This window comes from Monodon monoceros, unplaced genomic scaffold (genome assembly GCF_005190385.1).
Source record: "Monodon monoceros isolate NGI ecotype Baffin Bay Population unplaced genomic scaffold, NGI_Narwhal_1 Super_Scaffold_16, whole genome shotgun sequence".
In the NCBI taxonomy this organism is placed as follows: Eukaryota; Metazoa; Chordata; class Mammalia; order Artiodactyla; family Monodontidae; genus Monodon; species Monodon monoceros.
Genome location: NW_021703772.1, coordinates 78,147,287 through 78,164,276, shown reverse-complemented (window position 1 = coordinate 78,164,276; position 16,990 = coordinate 78,147,287). Strand labels below are relative to the sequence as shown.

General features: G+C 34.9%; 1 protein-coding gene across 2 annotated transcripts in view; it reads right to left on the bottom strand.

Moving 5' to 3' along the window:
• Window positions 1-2,110: 2,110 nt before the first annotated feature.
• STAM2 (signal transducing adaptor molecule 2) overlaps window positions 2,111-16,990 on the bottom strand; it is a 48,566-nt gene continuing 33,686 nt past the window's right edge. Inside the window, exons 8-14 of one of the 2 annotated variants that reach the window (XM_029225871.1) lie at window positions 14,086-14,180; window positions 11,965-12,044; window positions 11,743-11,830; window positions 10,706-10,760; window positions 6,679-6,832; window positions 3,939-4,108; window positions 2,111-2,464 (exon numbers count right to left, since the gene is read on the bottom strand). In XM_029225871.1, the coding sequence (XP_029081704.1) occupies window positions 2,233-2,464; window positions 3,939-4,108; window positions 6,679-6,832; window positions 10,706-10,760; window positions 11,743-11,830; window positions 11,965-12,044; window positions 14,086-14,180 (874 nt within the window). In that variant the 3' untranslated portion in view covers window positions 2,111-2,232. Of the gene's footprint in view, window positions 2,465-3,938; window positions 4,109-6,678; window positions 6,833-10,705; window positions 10,761-11,742; window positions 11,831-11,964; window positions 12,048-14,085; window positions 14,181-16,990 lie in introns of both variants that reach the window. The other variant, XM_029225870.1, reaches the window with a different exon arrangement.

Below are 16,990 nucleotides of genomic sequence, written 5' to 3'. Positions count from 1 at the left end.
GGCAAAAATAATTTTTAATTTAAAAGGGAGAAGAAACTTCTGGATGTATAAAATTTCACTGCTAAATGCCAATATACACTATATACATGTTGCATGTTATATCATTACAAAACTACATTAGGTGAACTTAAATGGCAGATCCCGATTTAGTGGGTGTGCAGTATTTATTCTACTTCAAAGATTTATACAGAATTAAGCTTTTACAACTCAGATCACAATTATACATGAATTATTTACACAAACATTAAAATAACTTTATTAAATATTGTTTGGGGGGAAAAATAAGATTTTCCATATATATGCAAACATTAATTATTATTAAGAGCAGCTTTGTAAATGTTTTTTATGTTTTGTTTTCTTTAAAGAATAGAAGATTCATTTCCAAAAAAGTAAGGTGCCATTTTAGAATTTTTTGTAAGTATATAATTGAATTCACATAGAAGGAAAATACTGGATAAAAAACAGAACAGAGACATGAAAGGTTAAGTTTCTTTCCAGTTACTTGTACCTGAAATAAGACAATGACAGAAATTGGGCTTTCAAATACTGCTTGTTTTTCCCTTTACATGTAGACCAAGTAGTATACCTAAGACTATTTTGTTCTAATATACAGTTTCTTTGAAAAAGGAACATACTTATAATCAAATTTCTGTAACTACATAAATGACAAAAATTTCCAGAGTACTGTCTTCAAACGGATTCTTGGTAGAAAGATTAAGGGCTTTCTTTAAAAAACAATATAGAAATCTTGCTTCCATGCAAGTTAACTTTTTTTTTTTTGGCGGCTTGCGGGATCTTAGTTCCCCGAACCAGGGATCGAACCCGGGCCCCAGCAGTGAAAGCGCCGAGTCCTAACCACTGGACCACCAGAGAATTCCCACAAGTTAACTTTTTAAAAACAAAACTTATGTCCATTGTTTTTCCCCAGTCTAAATACCATATATCTGTAAGCATATGTATTTGCATGTTGTGTTATCTAAAAAGTTGGCAGATGATGCAGTAGTGTGCAAATTTTTAGGAAAGAAAACAATCCTTATTGGTTTACTACTGAACTCCTAAAGTATATGGAATCTGTTAGCACTATAAACTCACTTTAAAACATAGGCTTCAGGAAAACTGTCTTGATGGCTTCCCTATAAAGCCATTGCCTGTTATTATTCCACAGGCTCAGGATTACTTTTGAAAGGAATGGCCAAAATTTTCAACAGTCTGGCATACCAGTGGTACTCAAATCATCTCTTTAAAAGAACAACATCAATAAAAACACACATCATCCACACTTGGTATATATATCACATCAAATTATTAGGAATGTCTCATAGCTTAAATTCACATATACTCTGTAAAAAGGGAATGCAGCATCTCTGCACACCACACTACAGGAAAACAAAACAAAACAAACAAAAAAACTGACCATACCTTCATTAGAGAATGGCCAAAATCACTTGAAAAGGTCATTAGTGGCAATTCTAAATGCCAAGGAACCTTGTAGGAAAAGAAATCGTTTTTTTCCAGGGAATGGAAATGTTTTGTGGGGCATTCCTCAGCCCACTTGTTGGCATGACTGGGGGACTGGCTAAATGCTTTATCACACAACTGCATTTACATGGTCTTCACTGATAATAACAGAAAACATTTTTGTTCCTCCCAAAGTGCTCTTGCTTCCATAGACAATTATATGCTAATTACTACTCAACACACCACTGAGAGCAAAACTGACAGTACTGCAAACACAACTACAATTTAAGAAGCCAAAGGAAATATGCAGGGAAGCTAGCGTACACAAAAACATGTTTGCCTTTTAAAATAATGATGGGTGGGAAACTCTGAAAAAAAAATATGCAGACAAAAAATACTTAAACGTTTCAGTGCTCTCCCAATTACCATATTTTAGGGGTAAATGGTGGTTTCTTTGTACGCTCCTATGTCATGTTGTTTAGTGTCATAAGGCTACTTACTGGTTGTCCAGATTTGTGTAGAGAGATTTGAAAGTAAGAAAAAACTAACTGGAAGGAACCTGAAGCTGCCTCTCATCAAAAATTTGACCTCAAACAAGTTGGGACTGAAAAAAACCTTTTATGGCCTGTTAGAGTAAAATACGTTTCTGAGCTTTATTCATGGGCCTTTTGAGCTGAGAAAAATTTTTTTTCTTCTTTTAATATTTTCAGATTACAATCACAACGGTCAAGTAGTACACTTAGGAAGGCTTTCAAGAAAATGCTTGGTTTGTTTTTAAAGGAGAGGCTGCTGCTGAGGGTAATCTGTTTGCTGCTGTGCAACTGAATGAGCTGGAGCTGCCACTGCAAACCCTGCCGACCGCGGCAAACTGGAAGTAGTGCTCTGGTGAGATGACAGATCCACAGACATCCCCATTTGCTGCGTGTAAGCAGCTGCACCAGTAGCTGATTGAAGGTGAGAGTTCTGATTCATGTAAGTAGGATTGGAAACAGTGTCTTGTCCAGCACTACAAACAAAATTTTAAAAAGAAAACCATATTTACTTTACATTATCTAAGTTACGGTCAGAGATCTGAGAAAATAAAAATGTCTTTTCCGTCTCTTTAAGTTTATATACCTCTACTATTCCGATTATGATTTAACTACTCCAGCTATCCAATACTGTTAATGTAATTTTTATATTTGGGAAGAAGAAAGTACTCAAAAAGAAATAAAATATAGGATTATACGGCCTATCTAATTCTGTTTTCTCCAAAATCTCTCACGGAAAACATTTAGAAATCTTTTGAGGAGATGCAGATTATTTCTGATGCTGGTGTCCTTGGCCAGCTGCAATGAGAACAAAACCCCGGCTCAAGTACACCCTCGGCCCATTTTCTCCCTTCCCTCTTCTCTCGATCAGCACAGAGGAGACCACTATTCCTCACCCACTCTTTATACTTTCCTTTGGTAGGGCACTTTCAAAGCTGCCCGGGATAGCTTAACCTGAATCCCTACATAAAAATAATAAAGGCAGGGAGAACATGTAATCCACAAAGTGTCCTGAATCTACCCTCAAAATAGTCCTGACCTATAGTTTACTTATTGACACTATACAAAAACAAAACAAAACCCCCAAAACCCCACTAAGTTGAAAAGTCACACCAAATCGCAGGACTTTCATTTGTTCCTGTAATTACTATAGCATATCTTTCAAAAGATATATAATTTTTAAATGCACCAAATACACTGCTTCAATATAGTAGGATTAATGTCTATACTCGTCCAAAAACGAGTATTGTCTATACTCATTTTTCTCTGTAATTCCTAGTGTCACCCAGGATAACAAAATTTTTACATTTTAACTTAATCAAACACCAATACCAACAGATTTATTTAATTTCCAGATAATGTCTAAAATTTATACACATGGAATTTAAGAGTGGGAAGAGACCTTACAAATCATTACACATGACTGTACTGAATAAACATTTTGTGTGGTTAAGCAAAGTTAACAGAAGGCAAGATTTAAACATGTTTTTCAGAATAGAAGTTAGTATGAAAACTTAGACTACAAATTCCACAGCTCAAACACACTTCTGTTTAAGAGTCAAAGTAACAAAAGTTTTCTGATTTTTAGGAGTACATGCTCCTAAAATATGTCTGGGACTACTTTACTAGGCTGATTAGAGCACCGTGCTAAGTATACCCTTACAGGACCCAAGTACAGGCTTGGGTCCTGTAAGGGACAGTTAGCTTTATTTTGTCCCGGGGACCCAGACCATAAGCCAGGTCTAGGCACCATCTCAGTATGGTTAACAAAGCTAAGACAGCACCATTCCGATTTCATGGGATCTTGAATGGGAAGTTCTACAACTTCATCTCAATAGCAAAAGAGGGCACTATTATTATAAAGAGAAGGGTCTAATTATTCTCATTCTGAAAATCTGTGAAAATTTAATGCATATAATTACAAAATTAACACAGCTCTCAAACACTTACCTTAAATATGGAGTTGGAGCAGGCTGTGTTGTCACTGAGGAATTCACATTTGGAGGCAGCGATCTCACTGGACCGATTTGATCTGGTCCTAGGCTGTAGCTTTGGGCAACAGTGACTTGGTGAATACTTTGACCCATATAGTTTGCACCATGTGGTTGAACTGGATATGTCTATTAACCAAAGAGAAAAAGTTGACTCACTGATCTCCCAAACAACTACCTAGCGATACATTTAAAAGTTTAAAAGACTTAAATGAAATAAAATGTTATACTTCTTTGGGGAGCAATCTGATTCTACCAATCTATCCACCCTAGTATAAAAAGTGGAGCGCTTCCAAATGACAGTGCCAAATCTATGGAAATTTATGATTTACTTGTTCTTTTATTTTGCAGGGGGTTGAAAGGAAGGGAGGTGGTGTACTTTTAAGGAGCACGTTGGAATCCACCCAGGTTGCCTATTACTAAGTAACGTGTCTTGCTGAAGAGCCACAGAAAACTATATACTCCCTTGAAGGGCAGCACAGTATCACTTCAAGTTACCATCAGAGAGATGACCTTCTTCACCCCCATCTCAGGTGACTTATTCAACTTCTTAAGAATGAAACTTAAAAGAGCAAGTTGAAGAATAAATGGTATCAAGGCAGAGTGCAGGCCCTCTCTGCCAATGCCTCCTTCATCCTGCCTGCAGGACAGATAGGACAAAAGGAAAGAAGAACTATGGGTAAAGGAGATGTACTCTTAAGAAATAGCAAAGGTCTAAGTCTCTGTGAATATTTATATGTGCCCTACTTAATTTCCAGGGTAACATACAGGATCTACCATCTGCTTACCAAATACAGCATCAAAACGATGCACGTTTAATAAATATCAATCGCTCCAGTTTTAAACTGAGCTCATTTTAAAAATTAATTTTTATTGGAGTATAGTTGCTTTACAATGTTGTGTTAGTTTCTGCTGTACAGCAAATTGAATCAGTTATACATATACATATATCCACCTGTTTTTAGATTCTATTCCCATATAGGTCATTACAGAGTTTTAAGTAGAGTTCCCTGTGCTATACAGTAGGTTCTTATTAGTTATCTATTTTATATATAGTAGTGTGTATATGTCAATCCCTATCTCCCAGTTTATCCCTCCCCTCCCCACCCCTTCCCCCTTGGTAACCATAAGTTTTAAACTAAGCTATTTTTAAAGCAAAGACCAATGACATGAAAATTTAGAATGCTAGAAATGCCAAATCAACTATGACATTAATAAGTACAATCATATTACCTCCTTAGCAGACACATAACAGCCCACTGACCACAGGCTGAGATGGTGGAAGTGGACCTCTTCTGCAGGTTAGGATTCCTGAGTGGCCTTCACAGATGCAATTAATGGTGTGTTACGCTAACTTTTTTTAGTACGAACTTTTTTTTTCAAATTAGAATAGGAACTTTGAATATTTCAAATGCTGTTATGCACGAATAGTACAGATAGCATCATGTGAAGAATCAAACTAGACAGAAAGCTAGCTTTTTAAAGAAATGAGTTATGCTTAGCGAAACACAGGCTGTAAACAGTATGCAACTAAACAGAAAAACCTGACATAGGAATAATAAATAACCCTTTCCAGACACACAAAGAAGTAAATACAACACACAGTCCCATAACACAATGGCGCAAACATTTCTTTTTGTTCCGTGTTCATAGCAGCAGCAGATAACTCTTTGAAAACAGAAGCAATATTGAATAAACTCCAGCTGTCTTTTGCACCCAGAAATTCTTTCTATCCTCATATGTAATGACTCTTTCATCATTTTCAGAAGTTCAGGGCATGGCATATTTGATAAATGCATCTTGTCTGATGTGAGTTACCATGGTAACTATTCGTTTTTTTTACTTAACAATTATGTTGTGTCAAGTCATCTAGATTATGCATCCATATTCTATCTTTTCTCCTTGGTGTCTCCTTCACACACTCATTTACATACCAGTTTTTGTAAATTAATATGAAATTTGTTCATCCAAACTCATTCTGAATTCAACCACTAACTGGCTGAAATTTCAAAAAGGTTTCAGAATAATGGATATTGATAAATATAAATATTCAGTTCAGCTGGGAAACACAGAAAAGGTGTAAAGTTCCGGAAAAGATGGTGTTCACGAATGGCTCACGGAACCTGCATCTATATGCCTGCATCATATATGTTATGCATGCACAATTTAAGTTGTGCATCTAAGAAAATATAAAGCATGATCTGAGAACAAAATGAGTTCTTTAATGAAGCCTTTTAATAATCATGTAAGTCAAAGAAATCTTAACAGAAATTTAAAAGAAATGTTAAATTTTGCTTGCTGAGCAACAGGAACAGCATCAGTACCTCATCTGTAGAACTTGTGACATGCCAGGCACTGTCCTAAATCAAAGGATTTATACTTTATACTTACAAAAAGGATTTACAGTTACATAAAGGATTTATGCTTTATATTTACAAAAGCTTATGAAGAACAGAACTCCCCTCATATATTTAATGGTCTCTTCATTATGTTATAAATTAACTAAAATGTATTTGTGAAATAGTGTCTTTGTAATTGTCCTGGTGAACACTAATTGTTTAGCCAACATTTTTTGACAAAGATGAATTTTATAATGTTATTCATAGACCACAGAAATTTTAATACTATGCTTTAAAGCTTTCTTTTTTTAAATTTAAAACTTTTCTTAAATTTTGAAAAATGTTCTCAAAAATGCTCACCTGCATTGGAACTCCAGCTGATGAAGGTGGGTAATGTGCTGGATGATGGATCTTTGAATAGACTGAATATACTGGTGCTTCATTCATCAACTTGTTATACAGTTCCAGAGCTTCCAAGACTTTTACATTCAACTCAGACAATTCTGAATGCTTCCTAACATAGAAGGGAAGCACTTTAATACTCTTCAAAGTTTTTAAGCATTTTAAGCATATTTTTAATTTTTAGCAACATAAAGTATTTTTAAAAATTTACCACATTTTCTACTCATATTTTAAAAGGTTCTTTATATATATGAATGTATATTCAAAAAGGGAAAATGGGAGGAGGAATTATTTAATTCATGTAATGTCTAGGCTGATATGACTTCATAATATTAGGGGAACTCCTTTCCACACCTCGTAAAATGCAATCAATTCATAATTTTGGTGCTAGGAGAATGTTGTTTCTTATGTTACAGGTCTCTGTTGGAAATTCAATTACAAAGAAGAGTAATTTCTAAATTTAGGAAGAGTCCAAGCCTTAATTAAAAAAATCTTAGTAGAAGAAAGTCCTCAGGCAAGGCCCAGAGCCTGCTATGAAATACAATATGACTGAGATAAAAGTACATTCACAAACAAAATCACACACATTTTCATTTGCTCATACTCATGAAAGGATTAACTAAAAAAAAAAAAAAAAGAATAATTATCCTTGAAAATGCAAATGAAAACAATATAATGAACTAGTCTCTACTGCTTGTTTGCTGGTTTCTTCTGAAAAAATGAGTGAAACCAGGTCCAAATAAGAACATTTTCAAATTTGCATCTTCAAATCTGCCCAAGGAACTCCAATGCAAATCCTTTTGACTTGGTACAGTTTTGCCTGTTACCCTGGGAGTAATAAAGAACTCCCTTTGCAACTGACAAGTTCATAAAAGTTGAACGGCCACTTTATCTGGCCTAAAGCACCCACAAGTCTGTTTATTAAATGTAGCTTTTTAAATATGTACACAGAGAGACTCGAGAGACAAGAGGCAAACACAGGCAGCCAGACACAGGGCTCCCAAATACATGACCTGGATTGAGTCCTGTCAGGACTTGTCACCTTTCCTCTATCAGAGACTGTTATGTCTCAAACAAACAAAAAGTGCTGTTTCCTCTCTTGCATGTGTGACTGTATAAAGGAGGTCAAACTCTATTTTCAGAAATACCAGTTATAAATCATACAGGAAGCTCCAGAAATTAGTGTCCATGCTGACAAATTTGTGACTAAGAAGTAACCATAGGCAATTGGTCCACATAACCCAGTATACTGATGAATACCAGAAGAACATAGAAGGGCAGGATGACTGAGCACATTTGAGATCACCTTCCAGGATTTGAGACATAATACCAAAGAAACAAATTTTTACTAAACTGTGCCCAACACTATCCTGGGACAGAGAAATTAGGCAGAAGGTGTGGTCCTCTCCTTCAGAAAGACTGCAACTTACTAGGGAGACAAGGCTAAGTACCTGAAAAATAGCAAATGATGTAAGACAGCATACATTTGAATGCAAAATTAAATGAAATAGGTAGGGAACAGAAGAGTTTAGAGGAGGGGATTAATTTGACTGAAAAGGCTTTAGGGAGAAGCTGGGACTTAAGCTGGCACCTGAGGAAGGATGGAGAGGCCAAGCAAAAAAAGGAAGACTAAGTCAGGTCAGTGGGACAGTGTGAATTAAGGCAAGTGAAAGGAACGAGAAGGGTACACAAGGGAAGAATGAAGAGGGTAATTTGATTAAGGTGGTAGAAAACGGTTTTCGGAAGGTAGAAGGAAAGAACGTTAGAACAGCCTGGAACATAGTTAAGTTCAAGCTATGGATCTCTCTTCAATAGCTCTGTACACTTTTTTGGGGTTAATTTATATTGTTTACACAATATAATTTCCTAGTGTGATAAATGCTACCAAATTTCATTCTGTACAATGACAGACAGAAATGAATGTAAAATTTTAAATTCTGACAGTAAAGTTGTTTTTCTTTTAAGGAAAAACAAACTGACAATGATCCATTCAAGGGAAGAAGCAATATTTTATTCATCTCTGAATGTTTGACAAAGGTAAATAGTCAATAAAAATTTGTTGCAGAACAGCAAGCATTTTCCAGAACAGGAGATGCATCTGCAGTTAGCGGGCATGGAATGGAAAATGCCAGCTGGCCCATTCAGGAACTGAAATTGAAGAGAGAACTGGTTAACAGGTGAGCTTTCACTCAAAAAATTAACTCGTATCAGAAAATATCACTCTAATTTTTAATTGTTCTAGACCTTTTTCTCTGAAGATATTCTTTTTTATCAACAAAAATAAAATTATACTGTCATATCTTCGGTTTTTTTTTCATTATATAGCATGACATCTTTCCATGTCAATAGATATTTATCAGTGGTAATGCTTTTTATTGCAGAATGTATGTATGTAGAATACTTTTTAAACCAATTTCACATTGAAAGACATTTTAGAGCTTCCCCGGTGGCGCAGTGGTTAAGAATCCACCTCCAATGCAGGGGGTACAGGTTCGAGCCCTGGTCCCGGAAGATCCCACATGCCGCGGAGCAACTAAGCCCCTGTGCCACAACTACTGAGCCTGCGCTCTAGAGTCCATGAGCCACAACTACCGAAGCCCGCGCACCTAGAGCCCGTGCTCTGCAACAAGAGAAGCCACCGCAATGAGAAGCCTGAGCACTGCAACAAAGAGTAGCCCCTAAAAAAAAAAAAAAAAAAAAAAGAGTAGCCCCTACTCACTGCTACTAGAGAAAGTCCGCGCACAGCAACAAAGACCCAATGCAGCCAAAAATAAATAAATAAAAATTAAGGGGAAAAAAAAGAGATATTTTAGTTACTTTCAAGTTTGTTATAAATAACACTGTGAAGAACACTCTAAGAGGTAAATCTTTGCATATATCCCTATGTATTTAGTATTGCTGGGTTAAAAGATATAGACTATGTTTAGGCTCCAGAAAGGTTTATAATAATTGCACCCCTAACCACACCTAAGATAATACTATCTTTCTTTTTAATCTTTCCCATTTGATTATTCACTGACCATTAACATGCCTTCAATGAAACCAAAGTAACAGATGTATAGGTAGATATTCAATGCTTTCTCCAAAATAAGACCAATAAAATGTGATGCAACTGCTACCATCATTTCATTTACTGCGACAGGGATTTATTTTTCATTTCTGTAGAAAATACAACAAATTTACAAAAAAAAAGTCTCAGGGAACAAAGATTATAATCTTCAGTGACTAGAAAAAATCTTGCTGCTACTACTCTTCTCTGGTAAAGGCAGATAAGAAGTAAAGTAGTTCCTGTTCTTGTGCTGTTTTTACACAAGTTCAGTAAACAGAAAGGGAGGATGGTGGAACACTAAAGCCTTCTTCCTTGTCTGCCGTTCACTATGGCTGCCCCCTCTGACTTCAGACAGAAAGCTCTGAGGAATAAGAGAAGGAGCAAAACTAAGCTAAAAGTTCAAAACCCTGACAGTCTGTCTTTCAGGGCTACTATTTCTAAGGAAGTATAAGACTAGATGGGATAATGAAATTAAAAGGACAACAGAGATACAGAAATACAGGGAACAAAAAATGAGAACAGAAGGTATATACACTGGATTTAGAGTCACAAACACATAGGAAATTTCATTTGAAAGTTTTACAAATACTACTTCTCATTATATAACAAAACAATGCTTGCCTAAGATCCCTATTCCCATTTTTGTGCTTTATTCTTCACAACTCATTATCTCTCAACTCCAGCCCAAGTAGGAAAAGGAAGACTGGCACTGTAAGAGCTGGAGTCTATCATTCTGCATGTAATATATTGCCATGAAAAAAACTGCACCAAAATCAAAAGTACCATTCTGCTATTAGTTTGTAAGAGTTTTGGAAACTGAGAAACAATTTCAAAAGATTGGAACAGTTCCACAAAAACTCCCTAGCTTAAAGTTCTGCCAAAAACAAGTAAACTTAGGAAAACTATATTTGTTATTTCCTGCATGAAGAATCTCACCTATCGATCTCTTCAAGTTTTTCATCTATCATTGGACCCATCCGTTGGCAGATATCTGTAAATACAAAAATATTTTAAAATCTTGAAACTAAAAACAAGTTTAAGTCAATTTCAACAATTTTGAACAACAGAGCACCATATGCAACACCATGCAAAATACAAAGAGAATTAAGTTTATGCTAGATAAGGGACTATAAAAGACCAAATTTAATACTATTCAGCACCAACATTAATATCATGTGACCAAGGCAAAGTCAAAATCAGAACAGAAATCCCACCATGTTCTCTGGAAGTACTAAGTTTGCAGACTGAAATTTGGAGTTACCTCAAAAATCTTAAAAATACCTAGAAAACTATTATTAGCTAAAGTAAAAGGAATTTGAGTCACAGTGTATAAAATATGTAATTAAGTACAGATTAGATATGAACATTTTTCATTTATTTAAGCCATTTCAAAATAAAACATTTTATATATCTCCAAATGTAAACACTGATACAATAGCACAATATTATATATTCATAACCAGGCTTTCTTCCATAAAAAAATTTAATAACATTTATCCATTTATCACAGAGATTTTTCTCCCAATGGATTAAAAAAGGCATAAAGACATTTGTTTTAATTGTTTCAGATTTCTTAGAGACTAAAAAGACACATCAGCATGCATCAAATAACTGCATTACAAAGTTAACACAGATCATGTATAATTTTGACATTTAAAATTATGACACAAGAGAATTAAAAGAGGAATAAGAGTTTTGAACATTTTGACTCAATTAATATGCTGTTATTTCTAATTCTGTCCTTTTTTGGACTGCAAATTTCACTAGTGATATTACAGAAAAGCAAAGACTTCTTCACTGGACAGGATAGGCAGTTTTATAGCAACATCTTCTAAGTAATATGTTTACTCATTTACTACACCAGTCTATTTCCCACCAGAGATTTCTAAACTCTGGAAGCAACCCAAGGCAGAAGAAATTTAAGACATTATAAATAGCTAAAACATTAAATGACATTAATCCCTAATATTCACCTTCTAAGTCCAAGAGGTCTTGGGAGTCTGGTTTTGAATCTGTTGGATCTATACTCTGCAGTACTTGCAGGGCTCTATCCATCTTATCCTAAAAAAGTAACAGGACACTTTACAAAGAGTTTTAATTTCAATGATAATAAAAATTACTCTTTCCAAGTGTTCTCAAGGATAATACATTTTAAGTCTCAACAGTTTAACCATTAAACAAAAGAAGGATCCTACCTCATCTATGTAAACAGGCTCAGGCTCTGATTTCTTAATTTCCTCCTCTTCATCATCAATTACATTCAATTTGTCCACAGCTGCTATGGAAACAAAGTAAACTTTAAGTTCCTTAGTATTTACTTTGGTATTTTAGTCATTAATTTATAAGTAGCCTGTGATTATCCATAAGAAAATGGAAACCCTTTAAATAATCATCACATTTCATAATCAATATAAATTATTACGTATGTTCACTCATTCATGCCACAACCATTTATTTAGCCCTTACTACGTGCCAGGCATTGTTCTAGGCATTGGAAATACACAAATGAATAAAGCAGATAAGAATCCCTGCCCTGATGGAACTTACATTATAGAGGAACAAGTAAGCAATTCATGGGAACTGTCATTACAGACACTTTCCTGAGAACTGAGTGTTATCACTAGGGTGAATATATATATATGAGAGAGTAGACAGAGTATTATCTAATTAGCTAATTTCAGAGTTAAATCTATGAACTCCTTCTACACTCTTTCCTTGCTATAAAAAATTATTTTCTATATGTACAAAAAAATAGACTTGATTTCAACCTAACTTTGATAACGGTTAAAGCAACACAAAACAAAAACTTTTCCTAGGAAAAAGAAGGCTGAAAAATAACTTACAAACATACATATACAAAAAACTATTTAAATGCTCACTGGAGTACTGCTATAATGTACTATATTTTAATAAAGTAAATTTTAGTAAAAAAAATTATAATCAAAATTTATATAACCAAAGAACTTATAAGTCCCAACAGTTATTTCAAATATTTGGCTAACTTTCAAATATGCCCTAAGGAGCAGAGCTCAGCATAACATGAGGACTTACTGAAAACCCCAAATATTTTTTCCTTTTAAAACTGCAGCTCAATCTCTCTAGCCTATGCCAAGGGGAAATCACCATAGTATAGGATTCCCTGAGCATGGTCTATCAAGTTATTAAAACTAGTGTCTCCAATTTTCATACCTACTTAGAGAGTCAGACTAGAGGAATAAAAAGTATAAATAGTGGCAGAGTACTCAGTATTCATCTCTCTACACTTCATTTTAATTGAATGCATCACCCCACCCATACAAAGATGATGTTACACACAGTGCAGAGAGCTTTCAATTTAAGTTCTTTCTCTAGAACTATAAGCATTAGAAGCAGTATGTCCAGCAGTGAGTCAGTTAGTACAAGTACATTCTAATGGCAGACTGGCTGACTTTAGTATCCTGGCTGTCACCTACTAGCCACATAACCTCAGCATCAGTTTCCTTATCTGTAAAATGAGGTAACAAAAGTACCTACCTCACAGACTTATGAACATTAAACGAAATAGTGCAAGCAAAAGATTTGGCTTAACACCTGACAAATGAGTGCTTAAACACCACTGAGCAATTCTATTTTTGATCCTCACCATCATCAGTGTTATCATCAGCTATTCTTTACACCCAGCTCCCCCCAACTCCCTGCCTGCCTAACAAATGGAAGCTTTCCCTGTATGGTTGGCAGCAGCTGAGGGGAACGGTCTATGGCTGCAAAACTGAGTGAAGTTCAAAAGATCTGAACTAGGGACCTACTGCCTTGATTACATGACTTTGTTATTGTTCTGAGTTCGCTAGGATCAAATCAAGCTGAGGAAAAGTCTAAAACTTAGGCGTACTCCTAACCCCTGTAATCACATTCAGCACTTGTCAACCAGTTCTCCCAACCACCACCCCACCCCCGGCCCGCTTTGATACTGTGCTTCAGCGATGAATAAAACAAATATTTGTTTGTACTGAACAAACACATACTGCCTCTTAAAACTATAATTACATTGATTTAAATATTTACATGGTCAAGCACAGCTTATTTTATGCCTTAATTGTACCTCTGTACATTAGCTCTCAAAGGATTTAAAATATAACGATAAGGAAATAACTCTTGGAATTGACCTGGGATAAGTTAATGCCTTAATTTGGTAAGCAGTATGTTAAACTGTACTGCTTATAAATAAATGATTTAAAACAAGAGTTAAATGCCAATCTACTTTATATTTCAAACTGAACCACAAAATTCAAGTTTAAAAAAACTTCAATAGATTTAACCTTCCCTCAGACTTAACTTACCTGCCTCAGGTTCTATGTTTAAATTAGTGGTTACAAAATTAGATGGGAAGAGTCCTATTCCTCTGTGATTTTCTCCTTTCCACCAATTGGCATCACTGAAAATACAGTACAAAAATGTCACTTGTTACTCTACATTTCAGTACACTAATGTCAAAAGTAATTAAGATAAAAATTAAATTTAGCCTACTTTGAAAATACCAGCTCAAATCCCACTATATTTAAATGCAGTTCTTCTTAAACTTAATAGGAACTATAAAAAAGCACAAATAAAACAAAACATCCATACTCCCATACTTAAATTTAGAACCAATCAGCAACTGGTCATATTTGATTCTGGGCCTTAAAAAAAATCAAAACATTATAAATAACACTGAAGTTTCCTTTATCAACATCCCCAAGTCCCAAACTCACATCCATCTTTCATACCACCACTATCAAGTTGGTATGTCACCTTCCTTCAAGTGTATTTATTATTCTTTTACTGTATCTATATAGTAAACTCTATAGATATAAATATCTATACAGCAAACTCTATAGATATAAATATCTATATAGTAAACTCTATAGATATAAATATATATCTATAGATATCTATATACCTATAGATATCTATAGTCAGCTCTATAGATATAAATACTAGTCATTATAGATCTTTTAAATTTTATGTCAATACTTTCAGCTCTTGCTTATTCCTTTTAAAGATCCATCACACAAACATGGCATATTTGATTTATCCATCCCCATACAGGCGGACATTTAGGTTATTTCCAGTCTTTCACCCTTATGAGGATTGGGGCAATAATCATTCTAGATTTTAGGGCGTACATGCAACAATTCTCTAGCTTATTCACAGACATGCACTTGCAGGGCCACAGAACACGTTACTAGTATTGCCAAATGTTCCCTAAAGTGGTTGTGGCAATTCACCATCCTCCTTTCCCTCAGCAGTGTGTGAGAATGTCATTTCTGCTCACACGTGTTAACTGTCCAATCAACACATGATGTCACACAGGAGAAATCATCTCTCACTGCTGTGCTCTTCTGAGCATCCAAAATGCCTCTTCTGTAAACTGCTCGTTCATACCTTCTGTGCACTTTTCGTTTTCCACTGGGTCATTTGTCTCTTTTCATGGATATGTAGGAGTTCTGTACATATTCTGATTAGCATTTGTTTGTCTGCATTATGCAAATACCTTCTCTCAAACTGTCACTGTCTTTTAACATATGCTTACAGTTTTCTTTTATTGCATGTTGTTTTCTGTTTCTATAATCAAATTTAGCAACCTTTTATGGTTTACACTTTTTAATTTTTTTTTATTTTTTAAAATATTTATCTGGTTGTGCTGGGTCTTAGTTGCAGCAGGCGGGCTCCTTAGTTGCAGCACGTGGGCTCCTTTAGTTGCGACACATGGGCTCCTCAGTTGCGGCAGGTGGGCTCCTTAGTTGTGGCATGTGAACTCTTTATTTGCGGCATGCATGTGGTATCTAGTTCCCTGACCAGGGATCAAATCCCTGCATTGGGACCATGAAGTCTTATCCACTGCACCACCAGGGAAGTCCCTACACTTTTTTAAAAAAGAAATCTTTCTCTATCCTTGAACTCCTATTCTCCTATATATTTGTTTAATAGTTTCAGGTTTTCCTTTATATCCCTCTCCCACGTTTAGTTCTTTAATTTGTTTGGCATGAAATTTTATGTACTGTGTGAAGGTGAATCAAATTTTATTTACACTGCATAAAAAACCATTCATCCCAGCAAAATTTACTTAATAGTACACCAATTTTTCTACTGATTTATGATAGCCTATCTTTCAAACAGCAAGCTGCTATCTTTCATGAGCCTATCTTTGGATTCCATCCTGTTGCAACAGTCTATGTATTTATTTACTACAGCTTGTTAATATGCCTTGATACTTGGCAGGGAAAGTACCTTCTCTATGTTACTGTATACCTTCACAATTCCATATTAATGTTAAAATTAAAATGTTTTCAAGTTCTCTAAAAAAAAAGTCTTATTGGGCTTTTAATTGGAAATGCACTGTTTATGCATTAACATTGGAAAAATTAAATCTTTACAATATTAAGGTTTCTTCACCATAAACATGGTATCTCTCTCCATTTATATTTACATAAATATATTACATATATTTATATTCCTTTGTATCTTTCAAAGAATTTTATAATTTTTTCCATAAAGTCCTTATGTACCTTTGTTAGGTTTATTTATTCCTCAATCATTTATAATTTTTGTGACTATAGAGAATGACATTTTTTTCTACATTTTCTAAATAGTTGTGATTAAAGCATACCACTGATTTTTGTATACTGAGCTTATATCCAACAACCTGATGAACTCTTATCAGTTTTAACAGTTTGATCATTGATTCTCTTGGACCTTGTAAATGGACAGCCACAGAATCTGGAAATGATAATTTTGTCTATTCCTTTCCAAACACCTGAAATAGACCCCCTGGATAAGCCTTCTTTCCTAGATGCTTGTACCAGGTGTGATTCTGCTTTCTTCTGGACCCCAACGTTACCTCTTACGGCATTCACAATCTGCATCCCACCTAATTACCTCTAACTTTAACTCCCTTACTTTATTCTAGGTTTCATGAAGAAAGAACTGTGCCCTCGGTCACTTTTTTATTATAAACACAGCTTATTTCTCAATAAATATTTACTGTAGCAAAGTAAAACGATTTTGTGTATCTACCCATTTAAAAATACACTAATGTATCCTTACTAAGTTATTTATAATGGATACCAAATACATTTGCAATCTCTCTTCATAGCAACAAGCTATTAGGTCTCACTCTTGCTAAATTTCATCATTTTCTTTTAAAAGCAAAGTAAAATAGACTTAGGCCCAATACAGACAGATCTATTCTTTATTACAACTTTA